At 43.7% G+C, this 27839-nt stretch overlaps 2 protein-coding genes across 3 annotated transcripts in view; one reads left to right on the top strand and one right to left on the bottom strand.

Moving 5' to 3' along the window:
• Positions 1 to 12150, top strand: part of plcb3 (phospholipase C beta 3) — a 66021-nt gene extending 53871 nt beyond the window's left edge. For both annotated transcript variants that reach the window (XM_016998584.2, XM_008123424.3), the window contains exons 27-33: positions 1052 to 1238; positions 2706 to 2862; positions 5848 to 5924; positions 8489 to 8578; positions 9395 to 9452; positions 10534 to 10620; positions 11293 to 12150. In XM_016998584.2, the coding sequence (XP_016854073.2) occupies positions 1052 to 1238; positions 2706 to 2862; positions 5848 to 5924; positions 8489 to 8578; positions 9395 to 9452; positions 10534 to 10620; positions 11293 to 11463 (827 nt within the window). In that variant the 3' untranslated portion in view covers positions 11464 to 12150. The remainder of the gene's footprint in view (positions 1 to 1051; positions 1239 to 2705; positions 2863 to 5847; positions 5925 to 8488; positions 8579 to 9394; positions 9453 to 10533; positions 10621 to 11292) is intronic.
• A 1870-nt stretch (positions 12151 to 14020) lies between these two features.
• Positions 14021 to 27839, bottom strand: part of LOC100567949 (sodium/calcium exchanger 3) — a 52647-nt gene continuing 38828 nt past the window's right edge. Inside the window, exons 4-8 of the mRNA XM_062965093.1 lie at positions 24452 to 24558; positions 23121 to 23239; positions 22845 to 22944; positions 20585 to 20857; positions 14021 to 17003 (exon numbers count right to left, since the gene is read on the bottom strand). Coding sequence (XP_062821163.1) covers positions 16627 to 17003; positions 20585 to 20857; positions 22845 to 22944; positions 23121 to 23239; positions 24452 to 24558 — 976 coding nt within the window. The 3' untranslated portion in view covers positions 14021 to 16626. The remainder of the gene's footprint in view (positions 17004 to 20584; positions 20858 to 22844; positions 22945 to 23120; positions 23240 to 24451; positions 24559 to 27839) is intronic.

The following is a 27839-nucleotide window of genomic DNA, read 5'->3' on the forward strand; positions in this document are numbered from 1 at the left end:
ATACCACCACTACCTCAACATTTTCTCACCAACACCACCAGACAACGCCACAGCAACGCGTGGCCGGGCACAGCTAGTATATATATATATATATATCCCACCACTCTATAACCCTGTTCTCTGTGGTTTTTACTCCTACTTCCTTTCTCACCCTGAGTTTTAACTTAGTGTTCATGTGGCCCGCCCTTGGTTTTATTGTTCTACTGTTCTTTTTATTTTGTTTACTGTAGTGTGTGTGTGTGTGTGTGTATATATATATATATATATATATATATATATATATATATATTACTAGCTGTGCCCGGCCACGCATTGCTGTGGCGTTGTCTGGTGGTGTCTGTATTTTATAGGCAGTGTGGAAGAGGCCTAAGTGAGGCCTAACTTTGCCTGTCCCCTGGGCTGAGTGGGTTGCTAGGAGACCAAGTGGGTGGAGCTTAGACTTCTAACTGGCAGCAATTGAATAAAAACAATTATTCCTCTCCTTCTAATTAGGACTTTATTTTTCTTTTCTTTTTGTTGTATCAACCTAGAGGCGTGGATGAGGGGTTGTGCAGTCAATTTTTGAGGTTGTGGGGTGTTTAGTTTGGTTGTTTTGTCGGTCGCCAGGATTCCATCACTCTTTTATATATATAGATTGTATTGTTTAATGCATTATGATTTGTTGTTTTATTTATATTTTGTTATATTGTATTGTTCTGGGCATGGCCCCATGTAAGCCACCCCGAGTCCCCGTTGGGGAGATGGTGGCGGGGTATAAATAAAGTTTATTATTATTATTATTATCTACAACTCCCAAATGACAACCCCATCGGTATTCAAAAGTGGGCGTATTGGGTATTTGTGCCAAATGTGGTCCAGTGAATGAAAATCCATCCTGCATATCAGATATTTACGTTATGATTCATAACAGGAGCAGAATGACAGTGATGAAGTAGCAACAAAAATAATGTTATGGTTGGAGGTCAGCACAACATGAGGAACTCGTATTAAGGGGTTGTGGCATGAGGAAGGTTGAAAACCGCTGCTCTAATCCTTTGTGCATTCCTTCCAGAGATTTCTCCTCAGTCTATAGAAGAGCTGCGGCAGCAAAAGGCTTTTGTGAAACTGCTGAAGAAGCAGTACCGCGAACTGAAGGAGCTCCGAAGGAAGCACATGAAGAAGATCTGCAGCCTCAACAAGAAGCAGAATTCTAACTTCACCCTGGCAGAGAGGAGCCGGATCCTCCGGAGCAGGGAGGGGTGAGGACCCAGTCTCTGTTGGCGTGAAGGGCGAGGCGAGTTGGGGGATGATAGGAGATGTTATCCAAAGCATTTGGGGGGAAGGGGTAGGATACCTGTTTGTCAGGGCTCCCTTAAGGATCCCATAAACTTCTTCCCATAGAGTGGGAAGAGACCACCAAGGCCATCCAATCCAACCCCCTGCCATTCAGGACACAATCCAAGCCCTCTCGACAAATAGCCATCCAACCTCAATATTAAACACTAGCTTTGCCCGGCCACGCGTTGCTGTGGCTTACGCTTTCAGAGTGTTGTTCTTTATTTACTGTCCTGATTTTAGAGATTATATTGTTCTGTATGATTATATCACAGTAATTATTACATATTATATTTATAATCTTATATTATTTGCTTAGAACTGGATTATATGGCAGTTTGGGATCAAGATAATCCAGTTCAAAGCAGATAATATAAGATTATAAATGGGTAATATAGCTATGTGGCAGGGCCTTGAGTCTACACTGCCATATAATCCAGTTCAAATCTGATAATCTGTATTTTATAGGCAGTGTGGAAGAGGCCTAAGTGAGGCCTAACTCTGCCTGTCCCCTGGGTGAAGCTTAGCCTTCTAACTGGCAGCAATTGGATAAAAACAATTATTCCTCTCCCTCTAATTAGGACTTTTTTTTTTCTTTTTGTTGTATGAACGTAGAGGCATGGATGAGGGGTTGTGCTGCCAAGTTTAGTGTTTCTGGGATGTGTAGTTTTGTTGTTTTGTCCTAGGCCGAAATTTCATTACCCTTTTATATATATAGACCAGCTGTGCCCAGCCACACATTGCTGTGGCGAAGTATGGTTGTATGGGAAATAAAGTATTGAGGAATTGGTGGTAGTTAAGGTAAAGGTTTTCCCCTGACATTAAGTCCATTATAAATGGGTTATATAGCTGTGTGGAAGGGCCTTGAGTCTACACTGCCATATAATCCAGTTAAAATCAGATAATCTGTATTTTATAGGCAGTGTGGAAGAGGCCTAAGTGAGGCCTAACTCTGCCTGTCCCCTGGGCTGAGTGGGTTGCTAGGAGACCAAGTGGGCGGAGCTTAGCCTTCTAACTGGCAGCAATTGGATAAAAACAATTATTCCTCTCCCTCTAATTAGGACTTTATTTTTCTTTTCTTTTTGTTGTATGAACATAGAGGCATGGATGAAGGGTTGTGCTGCCAAGTTTAGTGTTTCTGGGATGTGTAGTTTTGTTGTTTTGTCCTAGGCCGAAATTTCATTACCCTTCTCAGGGCGACACTAGCTTATTTAACCGTTTCAGTTCTTGACTCACATTTTTGTAATTAAAAATACCTAGTTAATGTTGGAGAGTGGTCCCTGGTCAAGGTGGTCCCTGGTAAAAAAAATAGTTGGGAACCTCTGCTCTTTTCCCCACCGCACTTTGCATGTCTCAGTAAGTGCATCTACTTTTACGTGTCTCCTCTGTAGGTCTCAGAGTTCGGTAGAAGCTGTGCGACAAGGACAGGAGCAGGACGGGACGCGCCGGAAGCTGGACCTGCAAGAGTGGCAAATGCAGGGGCTGCTGCAGCTGCGGGAATCCCAGCACCAACTGGAGAGGGACTGCAAGCGAGAACATCTGCACCAGGTGGGCCTTCCAAGAGGGGCATGTTTTGCAGTTGTGGGGAAGGAAAGCACACGCTGTGGCTCAGTATGACGTGTAATGAATGTAATACCGTTATAATATGACTAGCTGTGCCCTGCCACGTGTTGCTGTGGCCAATTGGAATTGCAGTGAATAGCCTCGCTGCTTCAAAGCCTGGCCATTTTCTACATAGGGTATCCTTGCTAGGCCAGGTTGAATGAGATGGAGTAGCCTCGTAGTTTCCAAAGTCTGGCTTTAAAGCTGCAAGGCTGTTTAGTGTTAATCAAGGTGGGCCACAAAGGGGTTGATATATGTGTGGAATAACGTGCAGTGTGGTAGAAAGAACTGTTGTGTGGTTGAGGCAGGTGTTGCTATGGATCTCCTTGATTAGCATTGAATAGGCCTGCAGCTTCAAGGTCTGCCTGGTTAGTACTTGGAAGAATCCTTTACTGGGACGTGTTAGCTGGGTGTGATTATTTAAGTTGTTTAGCATTGAATGGTCTTGTAGCTTCCAAGCCTGGCTGCTTCCTGCGTGAGGGAATCCTTTGTTGGGAGGTGTTACCTGGGCCTAGTTGTTTCCTGTGTGGAATTCCCCTGTGTTCTGAGTGTTGTTGTTTATTTAGTGTCCTGATTTTAGAGATTATATTGTTGTATATTGTTATTAGAGCACAGTAATTATTATACATTGTATTGATAATGTTATATGATTTGCCTGGAACAGGATTATATGAGACCCCTTCTACACAATGGTTTAAAATTCACACTGAAGTGGTGTTTTTTGTTTGTTTTTGTTTTTGTTTTTTTTGCTGTGGCCTAGGAGGCAGCCTGGCTTTGAAGCTGCAAGGCCCGAGCTGTGGCGCAGGCGGGAGAGCAAGCCAGCTGCAATTAACTGCAATGAATCACTCTGACTAGGAGGTCATGAGTTTGAGGCCCGCTCGGAGCCTATGTTTGTTTGTCTTTGTTCTATGTTAAAAGGCATTGAATGTTTGCCTATATGTGTAATGTGATCCGCCCTGAGTCCCCTTCGGGGTGAGAAGGGCGGAATATAAATGCTGTAAATAAATAATAAATAATAAATAAGGCTGTTTAGTGTCAATCAAGGTGGGTCACAAAGGGGTGCATTCCGGTTTTTGGGGGTTTTTTGGCCCCATGGAGGTTAGGGATGTGTAGTTTGTTTGCAAGAACGTAGAGACGTGGATGAGGGGTTGTGTTGTCAATTTTCTAGGTAGGGGGGCTTTTAGTTTTGTTGTTTTGCCCGGTGGAGCAATGCCATTCTCCTTTTATATATATATAGATATAATAATATAATAAATATAATAAAATATTTTAATAATGTAATACAATTATAATAATATAATAAGTAGTGGTATCTCTCGGTTACCTCGTTGGGGCCCACGAAAAGGATTTTCACTCTCAGTATCCCTCCTTTCCGTGGCTAGGCCACAGAGCCTCGGCTTCATGTAACTCGCCAAGCTGAATTGAGTGGCGAGGAGGCAGGCCTAGCTGTCCCTTGTGGCCCCGCCCATGTTGGTTGCTAAAGGGAGGAGACTGCTTGACCATTGCTAGTGCCGTTATATTGTCCGAACGCATCTCCTCCTATCAGCCCACGAGAACCTTAAGATCATCCGGGGAGGCCCTGCTCTCGATCCCACCTGCCTCACAAGCGCGGCTGGTGGGGACGAGAGGCAGGGCCTTCTCGGTGGTGGCTCCTCGGCTGTGTAACTCCCTCCCCAGTGAGGCTCCATCCCTTCTGGGGTTTAGAAAGAAGTTGAAGACCTGGCTATGTGCGCAAGCGTTTAATGAATAAACTCAGTTAGCATTGACATGGATTGGATTAAGGCTCTTGCACAAGGTCTGATGGATGATTGGCATATATATTCGGCATTGCACTGTGTTAAATCTTTTATATATTGTACTTTATTATGTTATTTAACTATTTTAACTGTTTTATTATTTTATTGTATTATGATATACTGGTAGTGATCCTGCCAGTTGTGTAAGCTGCCCTGAGTCCCTTCGGGGAGAAGGGAGGGGTAGAAATATCGTAAATAAATAAATACTAAGGGCAGGAGCCGTCTGCTACTACGATGATTGCTAAGTGAGGAGGAGACTGCTTGGCCATTGCTAAGGGGCATGTTTTTACCTTTCTCAGGTGTGACAGGTTTGTGATAGTAGGTATGTGAATACCTTAATACAATGTGGTCCAACCTTTAGTTACCTGAGGGCCAATCAAACTTTAGTATAGGAATGTGAGGGCCAGAGACATTGCAGAAAGAAAACGTTTCTTAAAAACTTAAAGCAGTAAGGAAGGTAAATGAATTTTTTCCATAGAATCATAAAATAATAGGGTTGGAAGAGACCTCATGGGCCATCCAGTCCAACCCCCCACCAAGAAGCAGGAAATCGCATTCAAAGCACCCCCGACAGATGGCCATCCAGCCTCTGCTTAAAAGCCTCCAAAGAAGGAGCCTCCACCACAGTCCAAATGTTAAATTAAAATATTTTTCCAGTAGGAAGGGCAAGGGCCAACAGAAATGAATTGGTGGGTCACAAGTTGGACCACACTGCCTTAAAACACTTGTCAGTTTGAATGCTATGTTCTTTCCAAATTTCGTAGCAATCGGTGAAGTAGTTTGGGAGATATGAGGTCCCCACAAATGGCCATTGCATTTTTATTTTTATAGATATGCCACTTTGAATCTCAGTATTGCTTGAAACTCATGAATAATCAAAACTGCAAATGTGAAACCCGCAAAAATGAAGGGCTGACTGTATGTCAGTGTCTGTTTCTGAGACATATGCATTGTTTCCCTCCCCCAATATTATAGACTTGGCCAAAACACACATTTTCAAGGCAAGATGTAATCTCTCATCAGGTTCCGCCCTGGAGGCTATCTCCACAAAGGAACCAGTGTCCAGCAAAACTCTCTGGATCCTACTTTTGAAGGATGTCTAATTCCTGTCCTAATTGCTGTTCCTTCTCTTCAGGCCCAGCAACGCTTGAGAGACATTGCCCGCGAGTGCCAGGCAGCCCAACTCAAGAAGCTGAAGGAGACAAACGAGAAGTGAGTACTGTCATGTGCCAGAGTTCGCTAAAGTCTGCGCATTTTGTATCATATTCGTGCAACAAGAGCCAAGTATTTTTCACCAGATACAATTTTAGGCCATTCTTTCTGAGTTTTCTGTGCTGATTTCAGATCCGTGTTCATTTTTTTTCTTGATCACGTGTGGTTTTTGTGATGAGGCTAGTCGAATAATTAAATCATTTATGCACAGATATCAATAGAATCTAATTGATATCGGTGTGTAAATGCATTCATTGTTTGATTAGCCGCATCACAAAAACTACACGTGATGGAGAAAAAAATAAACACAGATCTGTAGTAAATTTATTGATTGGGCCTTAGGCCATATCACGGTACCAAACCAGACAAAAAGGCTTGATAAAACAGGATTACACACCATATAGTAAGTTAAATAAAACATTTATAACAACACAGTAAATAAATATAATAAGTATGATAAAATTGAATATATTTATTATTACACTAGCTGTGCCCAGCCACGCATTGTTGTGGCATAGTCTGATGGTTAGGATCCCTCTGGTCAGTGCTATTCAAGATGGCCAATGGAGGATCCCTCTGGTTAGGAAGCAGCCTGGCTTTGAAGCTGCAAGGCTGTTCAGTGCTATTCAAGGTGGCCAATGGAGGATCCCTCTGGTTAGGAAGCAGCCTGGCAATGAAACTGTAAGGTTATTCAGTACTATTCAAGTTGGTAAGCAATTTGGAGTTTTCTGTTATTTGGAATTTATTTTTCTAGTTTTTTTATTGAAAGACATTGATTGGATGACTATGTCTTTTGAGGACAAATTTGGTGTGATTTGATTCAGTGGTGGTGTTGTTTTAAATGGTGGTTTAAAATGTGCAATTTTAATGTTGATGATGCTTGTTTTTGTTCTGAATGTATTTTATCCGATTTTATTGTGAAATTTGGGCTTGGCCCCATGTTAGCGGTGAGATGGAGGCGGGTACAAAAATAAAGATGTTGTTATTATTGTTATTATTTACATCCAGTTTCCATATCACCCCTACAATTTACACAGATCAGAATTCAGCACAAAAACAACTCTATAAGAATGAACTAAAATTACTGTATATACTTGAGTATAAGCCTAGTTTTTCAGCCCTTTTTTAAAGACTGAAAAAGCCCCCCTCGGCTTATTACTCGGGTGTGGGTCCTGGTTGGCTTATATTTGGATCAGCTTATACTCAAGAATATATGGTACATTTATTATTTTTCTCTCTTATGATTGGTATTATTACATTTATTATTTATCTCTATTATTGTTGCTACTATTACATTTATTTTACTCTATTTTTATTATTATTAATAATAATACATTTATTATTTAACTCTGATCTTGTTATTATTATTGCATTGATTATTTTCCTCTATTTATTATTACAGTAGAGTCTCACTTATCCAACACTCGCTTATCCAATGTTCTGGATTATCCAACACATTTTTGTAGTCAGTGTTTTCAATACATCATGATATTTTGGTGCTAAATTCATAGATACAGTAATTACTACATAGCATTACTGTGTATTGAACTACTTTTTCTGTAAAATTTGTTGTATAACATGATGTTTTGGTGCTTAATTTGTAAAATCAACCTAATTTGATGTTTAATAGGCTTTTCCTCAATCCCTCCTTATTATCCAAGATATTCGCTTATCCAAGCTTCTGCCGGCCCGTTTAGCTTGGATAAGTGAGACTCTACTGTACTCGAGTATAAGCCTAGTTTTTCAGCCCTTTTTTAAGACTGAAAAAGCCCCCCTTGGCTTATACTTGGCTGTGGGTCCTGGTTGGCTTATATTTGGGTCAGCTTATACTTGAGAATATATTGTACATTTATTATTTTTCTCTCTTATTTATTGGTATTATTACATTTATTATTTTTCTCTATTATTGTTGCTACTATTACATTTATTTTACTCTATTATTATTATTAATACATTTATTATTTCACTCTGATCTTGTTATTATTATTATTGCATTTATTATTTTACTGTATTTATTATTACATGTATTATTTTACTGTATTTATTATTATTATTATTACATGTATTATTTTACTCTATTATTATTAAAAGGATACATAAGCACATTTACATTGAAGATGATGAGAATAATGATTTGATCAGAGTTGGACAGTCTTAAATTTGAGCTTTATGTACATATTCAAAAACATTTAACCTACTGATGCCTCAATTAATGTAATTTTATTGGTATCTATTTTTATTTCTGAAATTTACCACCATCGGCTTATACTGGAGTCAGTGTTTTCCCAGTTTTTTTGTGGTAAAATTGGGTGCCTCAGCTTATATTCCGGTCGGCTTATATTGGAGTATATACGGTATATCTGATGAAAAATACTTGTTGGCAAAAATTTGTGTAAATTGGAAGTGATTGATGTTTTGAAAAAGACGCCGGGAGGAATCCTTGCCATCTCCTTGGCAGCATAAGAGCCTTACTCGGGCTACCTGAAAATGCTGCGAACGGAGCCCTTTTGCATGCCGAACGTGTGTGCTCTGCTATTGAGCTATTTCCCACCCTCTCCGCTCAGAGAGAAGAAAGAACTCCAGAAAATCCTGGATCGGAAGCGGCACAACAGCATCACCGAAGCCAAGTCCCGGGAGAGGAACAAAAAGGATGTGTGAGTTGAAGTCAAGCGGCTGATTTTCTTTGTTAACGATGTTTTCTAGGCTGGCCACCCCTGAAATGAAAGACACATATATATCTACCACTACTAAAAAAACCTAAAAAGATTAAAGCCAGGCAGTTTTAGTTTTATTATTTACAGTATTTATTTTTATTTACAGTATTACTGTAAATAAATAATAAATAACTTTTTAAAAAGACACAGTGTGCAAAAAGTAGCTACCAAGTTCACAGAGTTACTTGGCAGGGCTTCTCAATGCCAAGAATTAAGTCAAGAGGCATTGCTCTCCGACTCGGCAGAGCCCTGGAACCAGGCAGAAGTGGATGCTGCCTCTGGCCTCTGAATAGTGTGGAACTACAACTCCCAATGTTGCTCACCACTGACTGATGGCTGTGGCTGCTGGGAGGTGGAGTCCTTCAATATCTAAAGAGCCACATCTTCCCCACCCCGTGTTTTAAAGCTGACCCGGAGAAAGTGCAGCCAATGGCCTGAATGCAACCCCGAACCCTTTATTGGTGGCTCTTTGAGACTCCTCCGTAAGCCATCTTGAGAACTAAATCCTTTTAATGTGTTCGAGACTTCTGTTCAACCATTTCAAAGCTCCCTGCTTGGGCGGTGATGGCAGATCGTCAGCACAGATATAGCGTTGAGATGTCTCAGTAGTCCACAAGCAGAACATGAGTCAACAGTGTGATGCAGAGGTTCAAAAAACTCACAGCAACCTAGTAAATCCTTTATGCCAGAGTCCCTGTGGTGGGTGGTCAGGTTACATAGAAATAGGCTTTCTGCTTACCTTTATTTCACCCACAGGGAGCTGACCGAAATAAACAGGAGGCACATCACTGAATCCGTTAACTCCATCCGGAGGGTGAGTGTCCATTTCTTTCTTCCTACCCTCCTTATTTTCCGGAAGAGCCTGAAAACCTGGCTCTTTCAACAGGCTTTTGGCGACTGATTTCCTTAGTTTGGGATCGCCCTGTTGTTTATTTTACTTTATAGTAATTTTACTCCTTAGCCATACGTTGTCTCTAGGGTCGCCTTCTCCAGCACTTTAATGGGATAATAGTCCCTGGTACTTACCTCTCTTCTAATTTGCATCGTGCACTATTTGCACTTTTCTGGCCCACTCCTCTTTTAGGAGCCAACCCAGGTTTTTACCAAAGTATGTTTATTGTTTATTGGTATATGTGATTTTATCTGTTTTTGAGTTGTTTTCAACTGTTGAGTTTTATATTGTTTGTTGCCTGGCCCTGGCCCCATGTAAGCCGCCCCGAGTCCCCTTGGGGAGATGGGGCGGGGTATAAAAATGAAACTATTATTATTATTATTATTATTATTTCTATTACAATGTATACTACATATTTGGTGGGACTGGGAAGGGTACAACAACAATAATAACAATAATAATCATAAGCCAATAAAGCAGCGTGTTAAAGCGCTGAGATGCTGAACTTGTAGATCGAAAGGTCTCAGGGAGCGGAGTAAGCCTCAGCTTCTGCCAACCTAGCAGTTCAAAAACATGCAAATGTGAGTAGATCAATAGGGAGAAGTTAACGGCGCTCCATGCAGTCATGCCAGTGGCCACATGACCTTGGAGGTATCTACAGACAACGCTGGCTCTTTGGCTTAGAAATGGAGATGAGCACCAACCCCCAGAGTCGGACGAGACTGGGAGTTGATGTCAGGGGAAATCCTTTACCTAAAGGTGGTCCCAGAGGTGATTGGCACACTAGGTGCAATGCCTAACGACCTTGGCCAGCACTTAAAAAAAAATCAGCGCTGACAAAATCACCTGTCAGCTGCAAAAGGCCACCCTACTCAGATCTACACATACATCACATAGTCCTAGACTCTTGGGAAGTGTCCGACGTGTGATCTAGTACAAAAGCCAGCATAGTCGGGATGCTTCTCCTTGCACCCCTCAATAGATCCTTCTTTCTGTTTCAAAGCTTGAGGAGGCTCAGAAACGGCGTCAGGAGAAGCTGCTGGGAGGTCACCAGGGGATCCTGCAGCTGATTGACGAGGAAGAGCCACGGGTGAGTGCCACAGAAGTGTCTGGGGGCATCCTGGCCTGTCTAAAGGGAATTGGAGCCGGGGGGGGGAGGGGGGGCTGCAAAGGGCGAGGTGCCTTTGACTCATGAGATGTTTTGGACTCCAGCTCCCTCATTTCTGTACTGGAGCCCCCAGATGACATAGTGGACTAAGTGACTTGAAGGTTGGCTTGCTGACCTGAAAGCTGCCAGGTTCGAATCCCACCCGGGGAGAGTGTGGATGAGCTCCCTCTATCAGCTTCAGCTCCATGCGGGGACATGAGGGAAGCCTCCCACAAGGATAGTAAAACATCAAAACATCCAGGCGTCCCCTGGGCAACATCCTTGCAGACGGCCAATTCTCTCACTCCAGAAGCGACTCAAGTTGCTCCTGACACGGAAAAAAAAATTAATTCTGTACTAATGGGTGAAGCAGAAGAGGAGCCAAAACATTTTGGGAAGGTTCCCCACTGTTAAGTATCCTGTTTTGTATTTTTAAATACAACTCCCAGAAATCCTAACGGCTGGTAAACTAGCTGGGATTTCTGGGAGTTGTGGGCCAAAACACCTGGGGACCCACAGGTTGAGAACCACTGGTATAGATGTCTTGAAACGTATTTGCTGAAACTATATGCCAACCTTTGTGCTTCTTGCGTGTCATCTCCTCCCTTGTTTCAGTTGTTGGCCCAGCTAGAAGGAGAGTGTGACCTGGAGGCGCTTGCCCTGCGCCAGGAAATCGGCCGCTACCTACAGGAAGAGCTTGATGGCGGGGTCAGCAACGGTCACCCACCGCCCGGCTCCGGCGCCAGCCCTGCGCCCACCGAAGAGGAAGAGTTCACGGTCCTTTGAAACGTGGTCACAGAGCAGGTTGTGGAGTCTTGAATATCTTCTTCCATGCATCTCCTTCAGTGGGAGCGGGGGGGAAAAACCACACTAAAAGCACTTGGCTTTTGTTTTGCTTTCTTTTAAAAAAAGAACAAATGTTTTATTTTTTTAAAACTAATTTTTTTAATTAACTAACTGTAATTATTGTCTTTTTATGACTTCTCGAGGCTAGGAAAAGATTGGCCATGTGTACAAACGCATACGCCGTGCTCACCTGTGTTCTGGGGTACTGAAAAGGGAGTTGTATTTCGTAGGGAGAGCCTTTTAATGCACTGTTGCCAACAGACACTTTCTCCCCAATTCTTCTCCCATGCCGAGAGGGCGAGGGAACCAAAAGCGTTATGTTGACTATAGTTAACCACTCCCTGGTTGGAATGTAATGAACAGAAACGGAGCCTATGTAGAATTGCTTTAGTCCATCTCTCTCTCGCTACGCATAGGATCGCCCTGCGGAGAGCTGCATGCGCCGGAGGGCAATCTGTGGGGAAGGAAGTGCTCAAAATCATGCTTTTGGGGACGGAGGGACAGCCATTGGTCTCCCATTGTGGCATTATGGCCAAGTGACAATCTGGTCTCTCTTTTGCTCTGGATGTAATTTTTCCCCCTTTTTATTTTCTTTTTTTTAAAAATAATAAACTCATAATACAGTTACCTCCTTTTACTTCTTGGTAGTGGTTCACAAGCGGGAAAAGCAGCTGGGATTTATGGCACACTGGATGCTCCGTTGCTGTATTTTTTTGTTTATGTTTATATGAACCTTTGTCATTTGTGTACTTTGCCAAACTCCCATATTTCACCGTTGATCATCTCTTATCATCTTCTTAAGGTCGTCTTAATGTGTTGTCAAAAGCTTTCATGGCCGGAACCACTGGGTTGCTGTGAGTTTTCCAGGCTGTATGGCCATGTATGGAGCCCTCAGTGGCGCAGCGGATTAAACCGCTGAGCTGCTGAACTTGCACACCGAAAGGTCGCAGGTTCGAATCCAGGGAGCGGAGTGAGCACCTGCTGTTAGTAACCATACATGAGAAGATAGTAATAGGAATCTGCGGAGAGGGGTGAGCTCCCGTAGTTATCTCCAGCTTCTGCCAACCTAGTAGTTCGAAAACATGCAAATGTGAGTAGATCAATAGGGACCGCTCCGGCGGGAAGGTAACGGAGCTCCATGCAGTCGTGCCGGCCACATGACCTTGGAGGTGTCTATAGACAACGCCGGGTCTTCGGCTTAGAAATAGAGATGAGCACCAACCCCAGAGTCGGACAGCACTCCATGCAGTCATGCCAGCCACATGACCTAGGAGTTGTCTACGGACAATGCCAGCTCTTTGGCTTAGAAATAGAGATGAGCACCAACCCTAGTCGGACACGACCATACTTAATGTCAGGAGAAAACCTTTACCTTTACCTATGGTTATGTATGGAGCCCCGGTGGCGCAATGGATTAAATCGCTAAGCTGCTGAACTTGCAGACTGAAAGCTCAGCTGTTCGAATCTGGGGAGTGGGGTGAACTTCTGCTGTTAGCTCCAGCTTCTGCCAACCTAGTAGTTCAAAAACATGCAAATGTGAGTAGATTAATAGGTCTGGCAGGAAGGTAACAGCGCTCCATGCAGTCATGCCGGCCACATGACCTAGGAGGTGTCTACGGACAATGCCAGCTCTTTGGCTTGGAAATGGAGATGAGCACCAACCCCCAGAGTTGGACACAACTGGACTTAATGTCAGGAGGAAACCTTTACCTTTACCTATGGTTATGTATGGAGCCCCAGTGGCGTAACGGATTAAACCGCTGAGCTGCTGAACTTGCAGACCGAAAGGTCAGCGGTTCGAATCCGGGGAGTGGGGTGAACTTTTGCTGTTAGCTCCAGCTTCTGCCAACCTAGCAGTTCGAAAACATGCAAATGTGAGTAGATTAACAGGTCCCGCTCCGGCAGGAAGGTAACGGCGCTCTATGCAGTCATGCCTTTGGCTACATGACCTAGGAGGTGTCTAGCAGTTCAAAAACATGCAAATGTGAGTAGATCAATAGGTACTGCTCTGGTGGGAAGGTAATGGCACTCCATGCAGTCGTGCTGGCCACATGACCTTGGAGGTGTCTATAGACAACGCCGGGTCTTCGGCTTAGAAATAGAGATGAGCACCAACCCCCAGAGTCGGACACGACTGGACTTAATGTCAGGGGAAAAGTTTTACCTTTACCTAGAATCAGATTGGCTTTTTAAGCTGCCGTATCACACCGTTGACTCATCTTCAGCTTTTGTTCTCCTAAGACTCCCAAGATCCCTTTCCCATTGGACTGTTTTCAAGCAATGTGCCACTCATCCTATATCTCTGCATTTCATGTTTTTCTCCCTGTGTGTAGTACTACTCATTTCCCCTGTTGAACTTTATTTTGTTTAGTCCTGGCCCAGCTCTCTTTTCTCTTCAAGATGGTGTCCCTTTGAGAGGATGGACATCAGTCAAACCCAGGATTTTAGCCATCGCCCTCGCCCCGTCCCCCAAAATAATTGCACAGGTTTCTCCAGCAAATTTTTCAATCACTTTTTTTTTAAGAAAAAGGAAACACAAATACACACAACACAAAACAAATCCAAAATAGTTCAGGCAGCAGGACATAGAGAAAGGGCACATGTCGGGGAAGGAGACGACGGCAAGGGCGAGCAACCAGCAGGCACTGGCGAGAGACGGTGGGCAAGCGTGAACACGGCGTGACGTGACGTAGCAACACACAAGACCAGACAGTCGTGTGGGGAGGAAACGGGGGGCCGCCATGCAAACGGGGGGACAGGGTTTTGCCCCCCATTTTGAGGAGGTTGGGAGGAAGGAAGCACGGTGCACAGCGGCCACGGCAGAGGGAACGGGAAGGGAGTCCACACTTAGGGCGAGGGCAGACAGTGGGATCGGGGTCCGGGGTCCCTCCCCCTTGCTTAAATAAAAATAAAATAAAATTTTATGTTCTTCTCGTAAGCAAAATAAATTCAACTAAATAGAAATCTGGGTTCTGTACAGAAAAAGGAAGTCGGTGTGGGAATGTGGGGGTTGTGCCATGTGGACAGGGCCAAGGGAGGAAGACTAGCAGTTATTTTTTTTTGCTTTTGGATTTTGTGCTGTTCTGGATTTTTATTTATTTGATTTCTAAAAGTGGGGATTTGACTGTGCTTGGAACAGGGTAAACTGGCAGAGCAGGACTCTTCTTCCTTCTTGGTTTTGTCTACCAGTCTCCTCCAGCCGTGATCGAGTTATTTGGCCGGGAGGAGAACGGACAGCGCCAATCTCACTTCAATGCACCTAAAGGTTTAGTCAACGAGGGACATGGCTCAGGTGTCCAACCTTCAGGGTATGAAGTGCCCTCAGCTTGGATCAGAGAACAAAGAGCTGGGGGCTGGATGTTTGTATGGGCCTGGCATGATTGAACCCATCCTACATTTGTGAAGGTGGCAAGAGCTGGCTACGGAGGGGAGTGGTGTCACTTTCTTTCTCCACACCGTCTGAGATTTTCTTGTTCACCCAGATCAGCAGAGGAGAAATAACCCGTAGCCTGCCTTATTATTATTTGAGTCTCTTGCAACCGTCCCCACACACACCTAGATCTGGAGAAGATGGGTCTCTAAGACACTAGGGTTCCCCAAACACAATGGTCTGCAAGACATGAGTGTTCCTCAAACACAATGGTCTCCAAGACACTAGGGTTCCCCAAACAATGGTCTTCAAGACATGAATATTCTTCAAATACAGTGTTCTCCAAGACACTAGGGTTCCCCAAACATTATGGTCTTCAAGACACGAGTATTCCTCAAATACAATGGTCTCCAAGACACTAGGTTCCCCAAACACAATGGTCTTCAAGACACTAGTATTCCTCAAATACAATGGTCTCTAAGACACTAGGGTTCTCCAAACACAATGGTCTTCAAGACATGAGTATTCCTCAGATACAATGGTCTCTAAGACACTAGGGTTCCCCAAACATGATGGTCTCCAAGACACGAGTATTCCTCAAATACAATGGTCTCCAAGACACTAAGGTTCCCCAAACACAATGGTCTTCAAGACATGAATATTCTTCAAATACAGTGTTCTCCAAGACACTAGGGTTCCCCAGACACAATGGTCTTCAAGACACTAGTATTCCTCAAATACAATGGTCTCCAAGACACTAGGGTTCTCCAAACACAATGGTCTTCAAGACATGAGTATTCCTCAGATACAATGGTCTCTAAGACACTAGGGTTCCCCAAACATGATGGTCTCCAAGACACGAGTATTCCTCAAATACAATGGTCTCCAAGACACTAGGGTTCCCCAAACATGATGGTCTCCAAGACACGAGTATTACTCAAATACAATGGTCTCCAAGACACTAGGGTTCCCCAAACATTATGGTCTCCAAGACACGAGTATTACTCAAATACAATGCTCTCTAAGACACTAGGGTTCCCCAAACATGATGGTCTTAAAGACATGAGTATTCCTCAAATACAATGGTCTCCAAGACACTAGGGTTCCCCAAACACAATGGTCTTCAAGACACAAGTATTCCTCATATACAATGGTCTCCAAGACACTAGGGTTCCCCAAACATGATGGTTTCCAAGACACGAGTATTCCTCAAACACGATGGTCTCTAAGACACTAGGGTTCCCCAAACACGATGGTCTCCAAGACATGAGTGTTGCCCAAACACGATGGTCTCCCAAGACACTAGGGTTCCCCAAACACAGTGATCTCCAAGACACTAGTGTTCCCCAAACACAATGGTCTCCAAGACACTAGTGTTCCCCAAACACAATGGTCTCAAGACGCTACGTTCCCCAAACCCGATGTTCTCCCAAGAGGCAAGGAGAGCCTTGTCAAGAAACCAGGAGACGGGAGCAGCTCAATTTCTCCAACTGGAGAAGGAAGACCCTCTCCTTGGTCCAGTGCAGGAGGAGAACCAGAGTTAAACCCAGAGCCTTGCAGGATAAGCCCATTGTTGGCCACCGCCATCACCAACCACAGGTCACTGTTGGGCAAAGTCAACAGGAGAGACAGTGTCCCCGTGTTGAAGGGAGCCATGGAGTTGGGGTGAAGGGTATCTCCTTCCAAGTCAGCCTAGCCTCGAAGCCAACGAGCCCCAGCTGGACCCCCGTGGCTTAGAAGCCCTTGATGTGGCAGTAGGCTTCCAGGGCTGCCAGGAGGATGTAGATCAGCCAGAGGCTCACAAAGAGGAGGGTGGCGAGGGTCTTGTGGGTTCGGGGCCCACCCAGTTCTCCGCCAACCGGCGGGCGGCGCCGGTACATGAGCACGGCGATGCTGACGAAGGCAAAGATGGTAAAGAGGGTGACGGAGAAGGCCAGCGTGCCCGGCTGCACCACGAACGGCTTGCCCTGGCTGGCCCAGTAGCCGGCGGCAATGCTCCAAGCCACCCCGATGCCCAGGAAGACGTTGACGGCGTTGCTGCCCGTCACGTTGCCGATGGAGGCGTCCGCGTGCTGGTCTTGAATGGCAGCCACTTTGCTGGCAAAGGTATCTGCAAGACAAAGGGATTACACTGAAGAGGAAACACAGGCCAACTCAGGTAAGACGGCCTATAGTCTTCTACTTCCCCACTTTTAAGAAGTTACTATGGTCGCTCTTTACGTCTATATTACAGCATACATCTCCCTAAATACATCTATATATATAAAAGAATAATGAAATTTCGGCCTAGGACAAAACAACAAAATTACACATCCCAGAAACACTAAACTTGGCAGCACAACCCCTCATCCATGCCTCTACGTTCATACAACAAAAAGAAAAGAAAAGAAAGTCCTAATTAGAGGGAGGAATAATTGTTTATATCCAATTGCTGGCAGTTAGAAGGCTAAGCTCCGCCCACTTGGTCTCCTAGCAACCCACTCAGCCCAGGGGACAGGCAGAGTTAGGCCTCACTTAGGCCTCTTCCCCACTGCCTATAAGATACAGATTATCAGATTTGAACTGGATTATATGGCAGTGTAGACTCAAGGCCCTTCCACACAGCTATATAACCCATTTGTAATCCTATATTATCTGCTTTGAACTGGATTATCTTGACTCCACACTGCCATATAATCCACTTCAGTGTGCAGTCGGACACAACTGGACTTAATGTCAGGAGAAAACCTTTACCCTTTACCTTAACTACCACCAAATCCTCAGTACTTTATTTCCCATACCACCATACTTCGCCACAGCAACGCGTGGCCGGGCACAGCTAGTCTATATATATAAAAGGGTAATGGAATCACGGCACCGGACAAAACAACTAAACTAAACGCCCCACAACCTCAAAAATTGACAGCACAACCTTTCATCCACACCTCTACGTTCATACAACAAAAAGAAAAAAAAATAAAGTCCTAATTAGAGGGAGAGGAATAATTGTTTTTATCCAATTGCTGCCAGTTAGAAGGCTAAGCTCCGTCCACTTGGTCTCCTAGCAACCTACTCAGCCCAACAGATGGCCACCCAGCCTCTCAATAATAATAATAATAATAACAACAACAACAACAATAATAATTAATAATACAATCCTAAGGTTAGCAGATACCCCTAAGGATCATCCAGTTCAACTTCCTTATATCATGCAGGAGGACACAATGCAACCACTCCTCACAGATGGCCATCCCATATCTGCACAATAATAAGACACATCGAATCATAGCATCAGACAGTTAGGAGACACCCCTAAAGGCCATCCAGTCCAACCCAATTCTGCCATGCAGGACACAATCCAAGCACTCCCAACAGATGGCCACCCAGCCTCTCAATACTACTACTACTACTACTAATAATAATAATAATAATAATAATAATAACAACTTCATACAATCCTAAGGTTTGGAGTGACCCATAAGGATCATCCAGATCAACTTCCTTCTACCACGCAGGAGGACACAATCCAAGTGCTCCCAACAGATGGCCACCCAGCCTCTCAATACTATTACTACTACTACTACTACTACTAATAATAATAATAATAATAATAACAACAACATCATCATACAATCCTAAGGTTTGGAGTGACCCCTAAGGATCATCCAGATCAACTTCCTTCTACCACGCAGGAGGATACAATCCAAGCACTCCTGACAGATGGCCATCCAGCCTCAACAAGTTCTCACCAACACCACCAGACAACGCCACAGCAACGCGTGGCTGGGCACAGCTAGTATGTATGTATGTATGTGTGTGTGTGTGTGTGTGTGTGTATATATATATATATATATAATAAAAATATTAAAAATAAATACTTTATTTATAGCCCGCCCTCTCTCCCTTTCTAGTGAGGATGCATAGAAAAGGATCTAGCATCATTACTGATATCTGATCATCCACAACCAGGAGAAAACTGACATTAATGGGGTAACCATAAAATGCACACACACATAAATATTATGATCATCACACTACAAATCCCAGGTTGCTATAGGATGGAGCTGCGGCTGTTAAAGTGATTAGCAAAGTGCTGTAATTGTTCGTTAATTACAGTTAGTTAATCTGCCTCTGAATCCATTTAAATCATGCCTTGGAGTCCCACTAATGGATTGGTTGCCATCAATATTAACTGCCAGTTGCATGGTTCAATCCACCAAATAATGCTTTCGGGCTTCCTGTACAGATATTGTTTAAGAAACATTATTTACATTGGGTTGCTGTGAGTTTCCCGGGGGGTATGGCCATGTTCCAGAAGCATTCTCTCCTGACGTTTCACCCACGTCTATAGCAGGCATCCTCAGAGGTTGTGAGGTATGGAGAAACTAAGCTTAGGAGAGAATGCTTCTGGAACATGGCCATACCATCCGGGAAACTCACAGCCCAAGCCCACCCAGTCCAACCCCATTCTGCCATCTGGCTTCTGTACTCTAACAGACTCAAGCCTCAACATCTTCACTTAACACTAGCTTCTGCACTCTAACAGACCCAAGCCTCAACATATATATAAAAGGGTAATGGAATCACGGCACCAGACAAAACAACTAAACTAAACGCCCCACAACCTCGAAAATTGACAGCGTAACCTCTCATCCACGCCTCTACGTTCATACAACAAAAAGAAAAGAAAAATTAAGTCCTAGCCACAGCAACGCGTGGCCGGGCACAGCTAGTAATATTTCTAAATATCTTCTGGAACGTGGCCATACAGCCCGGAAAACATACAACAACCCTGTGATCCCGGCCATGAAAGCCTTCGACAACACATTGAACATCTCTATGAGGAAAAATATATTCCTGAGCTTCAGGAATAATGAGCAATAGGTCTGTTTTGCTCAGTGAGCTTCGGAAACACAAATGCGCTTCCAGTCCTTGCAAACAACCTTTGCTCCCCTCAATGCTGTCCTTAATACACACACATATGTAAATGGGGATTTAAGCACTTCATAGCACTTTGCTTTCTTACTCTGGGAATTATCCCTCTCACTTTCTCCACCAGCGCACCGAGACACAGCTTTCCCCTTTCCTAATCCCATCCTCCGGAGAGCCGGTTAAGTGCAGCCGCCTCTTCCTTCTCTTTCAGCATTGCCTCCGGCTTTGCCAGCCACAGAAAGTTAAATTTCCTGCTTTTTCATCCAAGTCATTAAAATGCACCGGAGCCTAGCTGCCGGCGACGGAGTTGCACCTTCAATATCGCAAGAAGGCGCTTGGGATTTGCTTCAGCCCAAACTGCGTGGGAACACACGGATGACATCCCTCGTGGGATATTAAACCTATCAGAGGTTTTTTTAATGGCCGTACAGGTTCTGGGAGACGTCATGCAAAAATGTATTTTCCAAGCGGTATCAGGCTCTCGTCACTATTCTGCAGCTAAGGACTATATTCTCCGGGAAGAGCAACATATTTGCATTCTGGAAATCCCTGCCCATGCTGGTTGCTCAAGCACTTTGCCTCCATGCCTAAGTTCTCCGGCACATATGTGGGCGAAGAAAGCCGCACTTTTTTGCCTGCATTGAATTCCATGCTGCAGGGGAAGGCTTGGCACCATTCTGCAGAGCACTGCGCATTCGCTTGCCCAGTGCCGTGCAAAACGAGGCTCGTGTTGCACAGCCGACATACGGAAACAGATGCCCGCCCCCTTCCCCCACTGACCAGGCACGGAGGTGCCTAGCGCCACGAAAACCACGGCCGTGACCGAGTCCTTGAGGCCGATGGTGCAGCCGAAGTGCCCAGCCAGGTCCCCGGTGAGGGCGGTGAGCACCCCGATGAGACAGATGGAGACGAAGAAGCAGGCCCAGCCACACCAGTACTCGGTGGGCGGCACAAAGGCGAAGAGGACCTTCCAGAAGACGGTCAGGAAGTGCATGATGTAATCGAAGCAGGAAGGGAGGCGCTCCTCGCCAGAGTCATCATCTTCATCATCACCTGTAAAAGAAGCCAGTGTTAGGATTTAGACCATGTTGAGGCATGAGTCTGTTAGCAGCAGCTATGTTAAGTGTTTGAAGATGTTGAGGCTTGAGTCTGTTACAGTGCAGAGGCTAGTATTAAGTATTTGAAGATGTTGAGGCTTGAGTCTGTTAGAGTGCAGAAGCTAGTGTTGAGTGTTTGAAGATGTTGAGGCTTGGGTCTGTTAAGAATGCAGAAGCTAGTGTTAAGTATTTGAAGATGTTGAGGCTTGAGTCTGTTAGAGTACAGAAGCCAGTGTTAGGTGTTATAAGATGTTGAGGCTTGGGTCTGTTAGAGTGCAGACGCTAGTGTTAAGTATTTGAAGATGGTGAGGCTTGAGTCTGTTAGTGTGCAGAAGCTAGTGTTAAATGTTTGAAGATGTTGAGGCTTGAGTCTGTTAGAATACAAAAGCCAGTGTTAGGAGTTAGAAAATGTTGAGGCTTGAGTCTGTTAGAGTACAGAAGCCAGTGTTAGGAGTTAGAATATATTGAGGCTTGAGTCTGTTAGAGTGCAGAAGCTAGTGTTAAGTGTTTGAAGATGTTGAGGTTTGAGTCTGTTAGAGTACAGAAGCCAGTGTTAGGAGTTAGAATATGTTGAGGCTTGAGTCTATTCGAGTACAAAAGCCAGTGTTAGGAGTTAGAAGATGTTGAGGCTTGTGTCTGTTAAAGTACAGAAGCCAGTGTTAGGAGTTAGCTGTTGAGGCTTGAATCTGTTAGCGTACAGAATAATAATAATAATAATAATAATAATAATAATAATAATAATAATAATAATTTATTTTTCCATCCCTCCACCATCTCCCCGAAGGGACTCGGGGCGGCTAACATGGGGCGATGCCCAAAACAAAACAGAATAAAGCAATTACAACAAATATCAAAACAAAAACAGTAATAACATAAATCAAATAAAATTTAAACATTTTAAAAATACAATAAAACACGTAAAATCAGAACAAATGAGTAATAATACAGCATCAGCCACTGGAGATAAAAGGAGTCGGGCATATAAAACACAATATCCAAAGCTTTAATAAAGTGCATAAACAAGCGTCAGAGAGTCAACTGGGATAATATGGGATAAGGTAAGGTAGGAAGGGATTAAAGTGCTAAGAAGGAAGTAAGTGCAGAAGCCAGTATTAGGAGCTAGAAGACAGTTGAGGCTTGAGTTCTTTGGAAGTAGACTGTTATAAAAGAGCTATACAGAGCAATATAGTTTTAACGAGACTGTTAAGACTATAAGTTAAAGATACAAAGTGAAACATACATTTCTTTTCAGGTTAAACTTTAAAACATCTACAGTAGAGTCTTACTTATCCAACATTCGCTTATCCAACGTTCTGGATTATCCAACACATTTTTGTAGTCAATGTTTTCAATATATCATGATATTTTGGTGCTAAATTCATAAATACAGTAATTACTACATAGCATTACTGCGTATTGAACTACCTTTTCTGCCAAATTTGTTGTCTAACATGATGTTTTGGTGCTTCATTTGTAAAATCATAACCTAATTTGATATTTAATAGGCTTTTCCTTAATGCCTCCTTATTATCCAACATATCCGCTTATCCAACATTCTGCAGACCCGTTTATGTTGGATATGTGAGACTCTACTGTAAGTGCAGAAGCCAGTATTAGGAGTTAGAAGACAGTTGAGGCTTGAGTTCCTTGGAAGCAGCCTGTTATAAAAGAGCTATACAGAGCAATATAGTTTTAAAGAGACTGTTAAGACTATAAGTTGAAGATACAAAGTGAAACATACATTTCTTGTCAGGTTAAACTTTAAAACATCTACCGGTACTTCCAAGGAACTCAAGCCTCAACTGTCTTCTAACTACACTCGATTATTGTTCACCCCATTTCCCAATGAACGCATATGCACAAATAACCCAGAGTTAATATTAGTTGTAGAGCTAAGTGCAGCATTTAGACATGGAATATATAACTCGTCATCCTAAACATACCAGCACTGACGGTGACAGCGCTCACAAACTGTTCCCTCCAACTGCTGCTGCCAACCACAAGCGCCAAGTTAGTTTTCTTGATCAATTTGTCCACAGTGCTCTGGAAAAGAAGGGCAAGGAAGAACTTCAGTGGGGAATACAAACACATACAGACACACATTTCTATTTTCAGACCAGCCAAGGGGGAAAGAGGTTAGCATTCCACTTTGGTCCAGAGAAAGAATACATTCTTGGAAATGAGAAGTCCAGCTGTCTTTCTCACCCTATGTGTCTTACCTTGAACTCATAGGACTCCTCGATAATAACTTCCAGTTTGGTGTACTCTCCCAGAGTGGGGCAGCCCATCTTGGCAATCTCTTCACCTCCTTCAGGCAGTCGATTCTCGTTGGAGTCCCCTGGGTTGGGAAAAATGGGGGGAAAGATAAGCATGATCCCCCCAACCCAGGTAAGGTAAAGGTAAAGGTTTCCCCTGACGTTAAGTCCAGTCGTGACCAACTCTGGGGGTTAGTGCTCATCTCCATTTCTAAGCCGAAGAGCCGGCGTTGTCCGTAGACACCTCCAAGGTCATGTGGCCATTGGCAGGACTGCATGGAGCGCCGTTACCTTACCTATTGATCTACTCACATTTGCATGTTTTCGAACTGCTAGGTTGGCAGTAGCTGGGGCTAACAGCGGGCGCTCATTCCGCTCCTGGGATTTGAACCTGGGACCTTTTTGGTCCACAAGTTTATTTATTTATTTATTTATTTATTTATCAAACTTATATGCCGCCACTCCCCTAGGGCTCGGGGCAGCTTACAAGAACCGGCTAAAATCAACAATTTAAAAACATCTTTAAAAAACATCTTAAAAACATCCTAAAAGTTCAGCAGCTCAGCGTTTTAACACACTGTGCCAACAAGTATTTAAATTTGGACGTATCGGGTATTTGTGCCAAATTTGGTCCAGTGAATATAAATACAGCCTGTGTATCAGTTACTTGAATTTTATTAGGTCCCTTTTATTCTGGCATTTTAAGTGAGGATGTTATTTTATATTGCTGCTGCAGTCCCCCCCAGCAATGAAGTCGACTGAATTGTACTTGGTGGTTGATTGATTTACTGCTGTATTAACTCTTCTTTTATTGTCTTACTGTGTTTTATTATTTTTTGTATATTGTTCAATGTATTTATGCTGTTGTTTCTGTAAATTGTGCTAGTTGGGCCTTGCCCCGTGTGAGCCGCCCCGAATCCCTGTGGGGAGATGGTGGTGGGGTATAAATAAAGTTTATTATTATTATTATTATTATTATTATTATTATTATTATTATTATTTACATTATAATTCATAACAGGAGCAAAATGACAGTAATGAAGGTGCAATGGATATAATGTTATGGTTGGTGGGTCACCACAACATGAGGAACTGGATTAAGGCGTCGTGGTATTAGGAAGGTTGAGGAACACTGCCCTATGTGATCCTCAGCCTATGTGGTCCTCAGCCATATGTGGTCCTCAGCCCATACTTCACCCAGTGCCCTCAGGCAGTCCCTTTTGCAAACCATATACTCTCCTTTCCTCTTCCCATGCCAACCTTCCCTTCGTTTCGTGTTTTTCCTCTGCACTGACCGTGCCGTGGGCCGGTGTCCAGCAGCACTGGCGGTCCCAGCTCCAGGTGGAAGTTCTTGTTCTTCTCGTACTCCTCGTCATCGATAATTTTTATTTCAATGTATTTCCTAGGGACGGAAACAGAACAAAATAAAAGCCCATCTCCGCAGGAAATGGATCGCCTTGATTAGCATCAAATAGCCTAGCAGCTTCAAAGCTTGGCTGCTTCCTGACTGGGGAATCAGGGCAGTAAATAAAGAGCAGCACTCAGAAAAATAAAGGGGAATTCCAGTCAAGAAAAAAAATCAAGGCCAGCTAACACCTCCCAACAAAGGATTCCCCCAGGCAGGAAGCAGCCAGGCTTTGAAGCTACAAGGCCATTCAATGCGAATCAAGGTGGCCAATTGCAACATTCACACTTGCCTCAAGCAGACAGGAGTTCTTTCTCCCATCGTGGACATAATAATAATAATAATAATAATAATAATAATAACAACAACAACAACAACAACAACAACAACAACAACAACAACAACTATGTGGCCCAAATGATTCATTGGAACTTATGCCTCAAGTACCACCTCCCAGCAGCAAAGAACTGGTGGGATCACAAACCTGCAAAGGTTGTGGAAAATGAGTACGCAAAGATACTGTGGGACTTCCGAATCCAGACTGACAAAGTTCTGGAACACAACACACCAGACATCACAGTTGTGGAAAAGAAAAACGTTTGGATTATTGATGTCGCCATCCCAGGTGACAGTCGCATTGACGAAAAACAACAGGAAAAACTCAGCCACGATCAGGACCTCAAGATTGAACTGCAAAGACTCTGGCAGAAACCAGTGCAGGTGGTCCCGGGGGTGATCGGCACATTGGGTACCATGCCAAAAGATCTCAGCCAGCATTTGGAAACAATAGGCATTGACAAAATTACGATCTGCCAACTGCAAAAGGCCACCTTGCTGGGATCTGCACGCATCATCCGAAAATACATCAACAGTCCTAGACACTTGGGAAGTGTTCGACTTGTGATTTTGTGATATGAAATCCAACATATCTATCTTGTTTGCTGTGTCATACAATGTCGCTGTGTCAATAATAATAATAATATTAATAATAATAATAATTTTATACCCCGCCCCATCTCCCCGAAGGGACTCGGGCGGCTTACATGGGGCCAAGCCCAGTCACCAGATAAAATCCTGGGTTCTTCCTAATGTTCAGTTAGAATCTTCTTTCCTGTAATTTGAACCCATTGCTCCCAGTCCTTGTCTCTAGGAAAGCCTTCGACAACACATTAGGAAGAACTTCCTGGCTGTAAGAGCTGTTCAAGAGAGGAACTCACTGCCACAAAGTGTGGTAGAGGCTTTTGAACAGAGGCTGGATGGCTATCTGTCAGAGGTGCTTTGATTGTGCTTTTCCTGCCTGTCAGAATGAGGTAGGACTGGATGACCCCTGGGGTCTCTTCCAACTCTGTGATGCTACATCTATTCCTGCTGGCACCATTGCAATGCCTATGGCTCTTTCCTCTTCCTACGCCAAAGGGATAAAGAGTTTCATTTATGCTGATGATCATGCCATCACCGCCCAAGCAGGGAGCTTTGAAAGGGTTGAACAGAAGCTCTAGGTGCTCTTACTGCCTATTTCAGTGAAAACCAGCTGATTCCTAATCCATCCAAAATGCAGACGTGTTTCAAGACAAGCATCTCGAGTTCTGAGAATTACCTGGGAAAGAATCCCACTGAAGTACTGCAACACTCCAAAATACTTGGGAGTCACTCCGGACTATGCTCTGACTTACAAGAAGCACTGCTTGAATATCAAGCAAAAAGTGGGTGCTAGATGACCCTGGCATTTGTGTCTACGCAAACTCCCACCACTCTTATCTGCCACCCAACATCGCTGGAGTCATTTCTGTGTAAGAGGCAAGAGCCCGGCTGTCAAAAAGCTCACATCCCGCTGCTGTCGCACACATACAAACACACAGACACCCTTTCTTCTCATTATGAACCAACCCTACAGCGTCTTTCTAGCCCAACTATGTCCCTGCCGTCATGCTCAGCAGCCTGGGTCTCGCTTGGTGCCATATGTTTAGTTCCTTAATTATAAACACAAAGAGACTGCCGGTATGGAGGCGAAAGAGGAGAATATGGGTGTTCATTGAATCACAGAACTGTATGAGACCTCAAGGACCATCTAGTCCAATGATAGGCAACCTTTGGTGCTTGGTGTGTCAAAATTCACCAAAAAACCTAGCATGACTTGGGTGACTTTGAGAAAAAAATCAAACATAATTTCACAATATATATAGTTTAAATAACAAAAATATATACTTGTAATATGTAACTGTATTTAATAAATCAAAAACTATTTACTACCATTATTTCCATGTACAACAATCTATGGTACCCCTTGCAATTCCCACGCTGATTTCTCTCTATTGTAGTTTCAATGTAGTCATGAATAATGAAAAATATAATAGTAATAATAATAATATACTAATATACTACAATAATAGAATATATGTATATCTATATATATAAAAGGGTAAATTTCGGCCTAGGACAAAACAACAAAACTACACATCCCAGAAACACTAAACTTGGCAGCACAACCCCTCATCCATGCCTCTATGTTCATACAACAAAAAGCTCCAGCTACTCCAGAAAATGGCCAGGCTTTGAGACTGCAAGGCTATTCACTGCTATTCCACCTGGCCAACAAAGGATTCCCATAAGCCACAGCAATGCGTGGCCGGGAAAAGCTAGTATATATGTGTGTGTGTGTGTGTGTGTGTGTGTGTGTATATATATATATATATGTATATATATATATATGTAATGTGCATAATTCCCATGGAATAACATCAAAACCACTGGACCAAATCACACCAAATTTGGCCACAAAAGGCATTAGTCATCCAATCAATCTGCATGCGGCAGCGTGTCAGCAAAAATGGCTAGGCGTGTCAGTGCTGACACACGTGTCATAGGTTGGCCATCACTGATCTAGTCCAATCCCCGGCCATGCAAGGAAACACAATCAAAGTACCCCCGACAGATGGCAATTTAGCCTTGGTTTAAAAAAACCCCGTAGAAGGGGATTGAGGGTTTGTTTTCAATATTTTCAATTTTTACAATATTGCATTTACTCCCATCTGCCGCCCTGTTCTGCTTCTTCCTTTGCACATCTATGCGCTCCTGCGTATTTGCACACATACGTTTGCCTCTGCTCCCGTTTGCACCCGCTGCTCGGGGCCTGTCGGCCGCACACGCGGTGCCTTGGCGTGTCTCTCGCCCGCCCTGTGGGCCAAACACGGCACCCGCCTTCCCTCCCGACACCATCGCCGGCACCACTTTCCCTTCCCTTGTGCAATTTAGGTCAGGGCCTGTCAAATGGGGAGCTG

Source organism: Anolis carolinensis, unplaced genomic scaffold (assembly GCF_035594765.1).
Source record: "Anolis carolinensis isolate JA03-04 unplaced genomic scaffold, rAnoCar3.1.pri scaffold_14, whole genome shotgun sequence".
Lineage (NCBI taxonomy): Eukaryota > Metazoa > Chordata > Lepidosauria > Squamata > Dactyloidae > Anolis > Anolis carolinensis.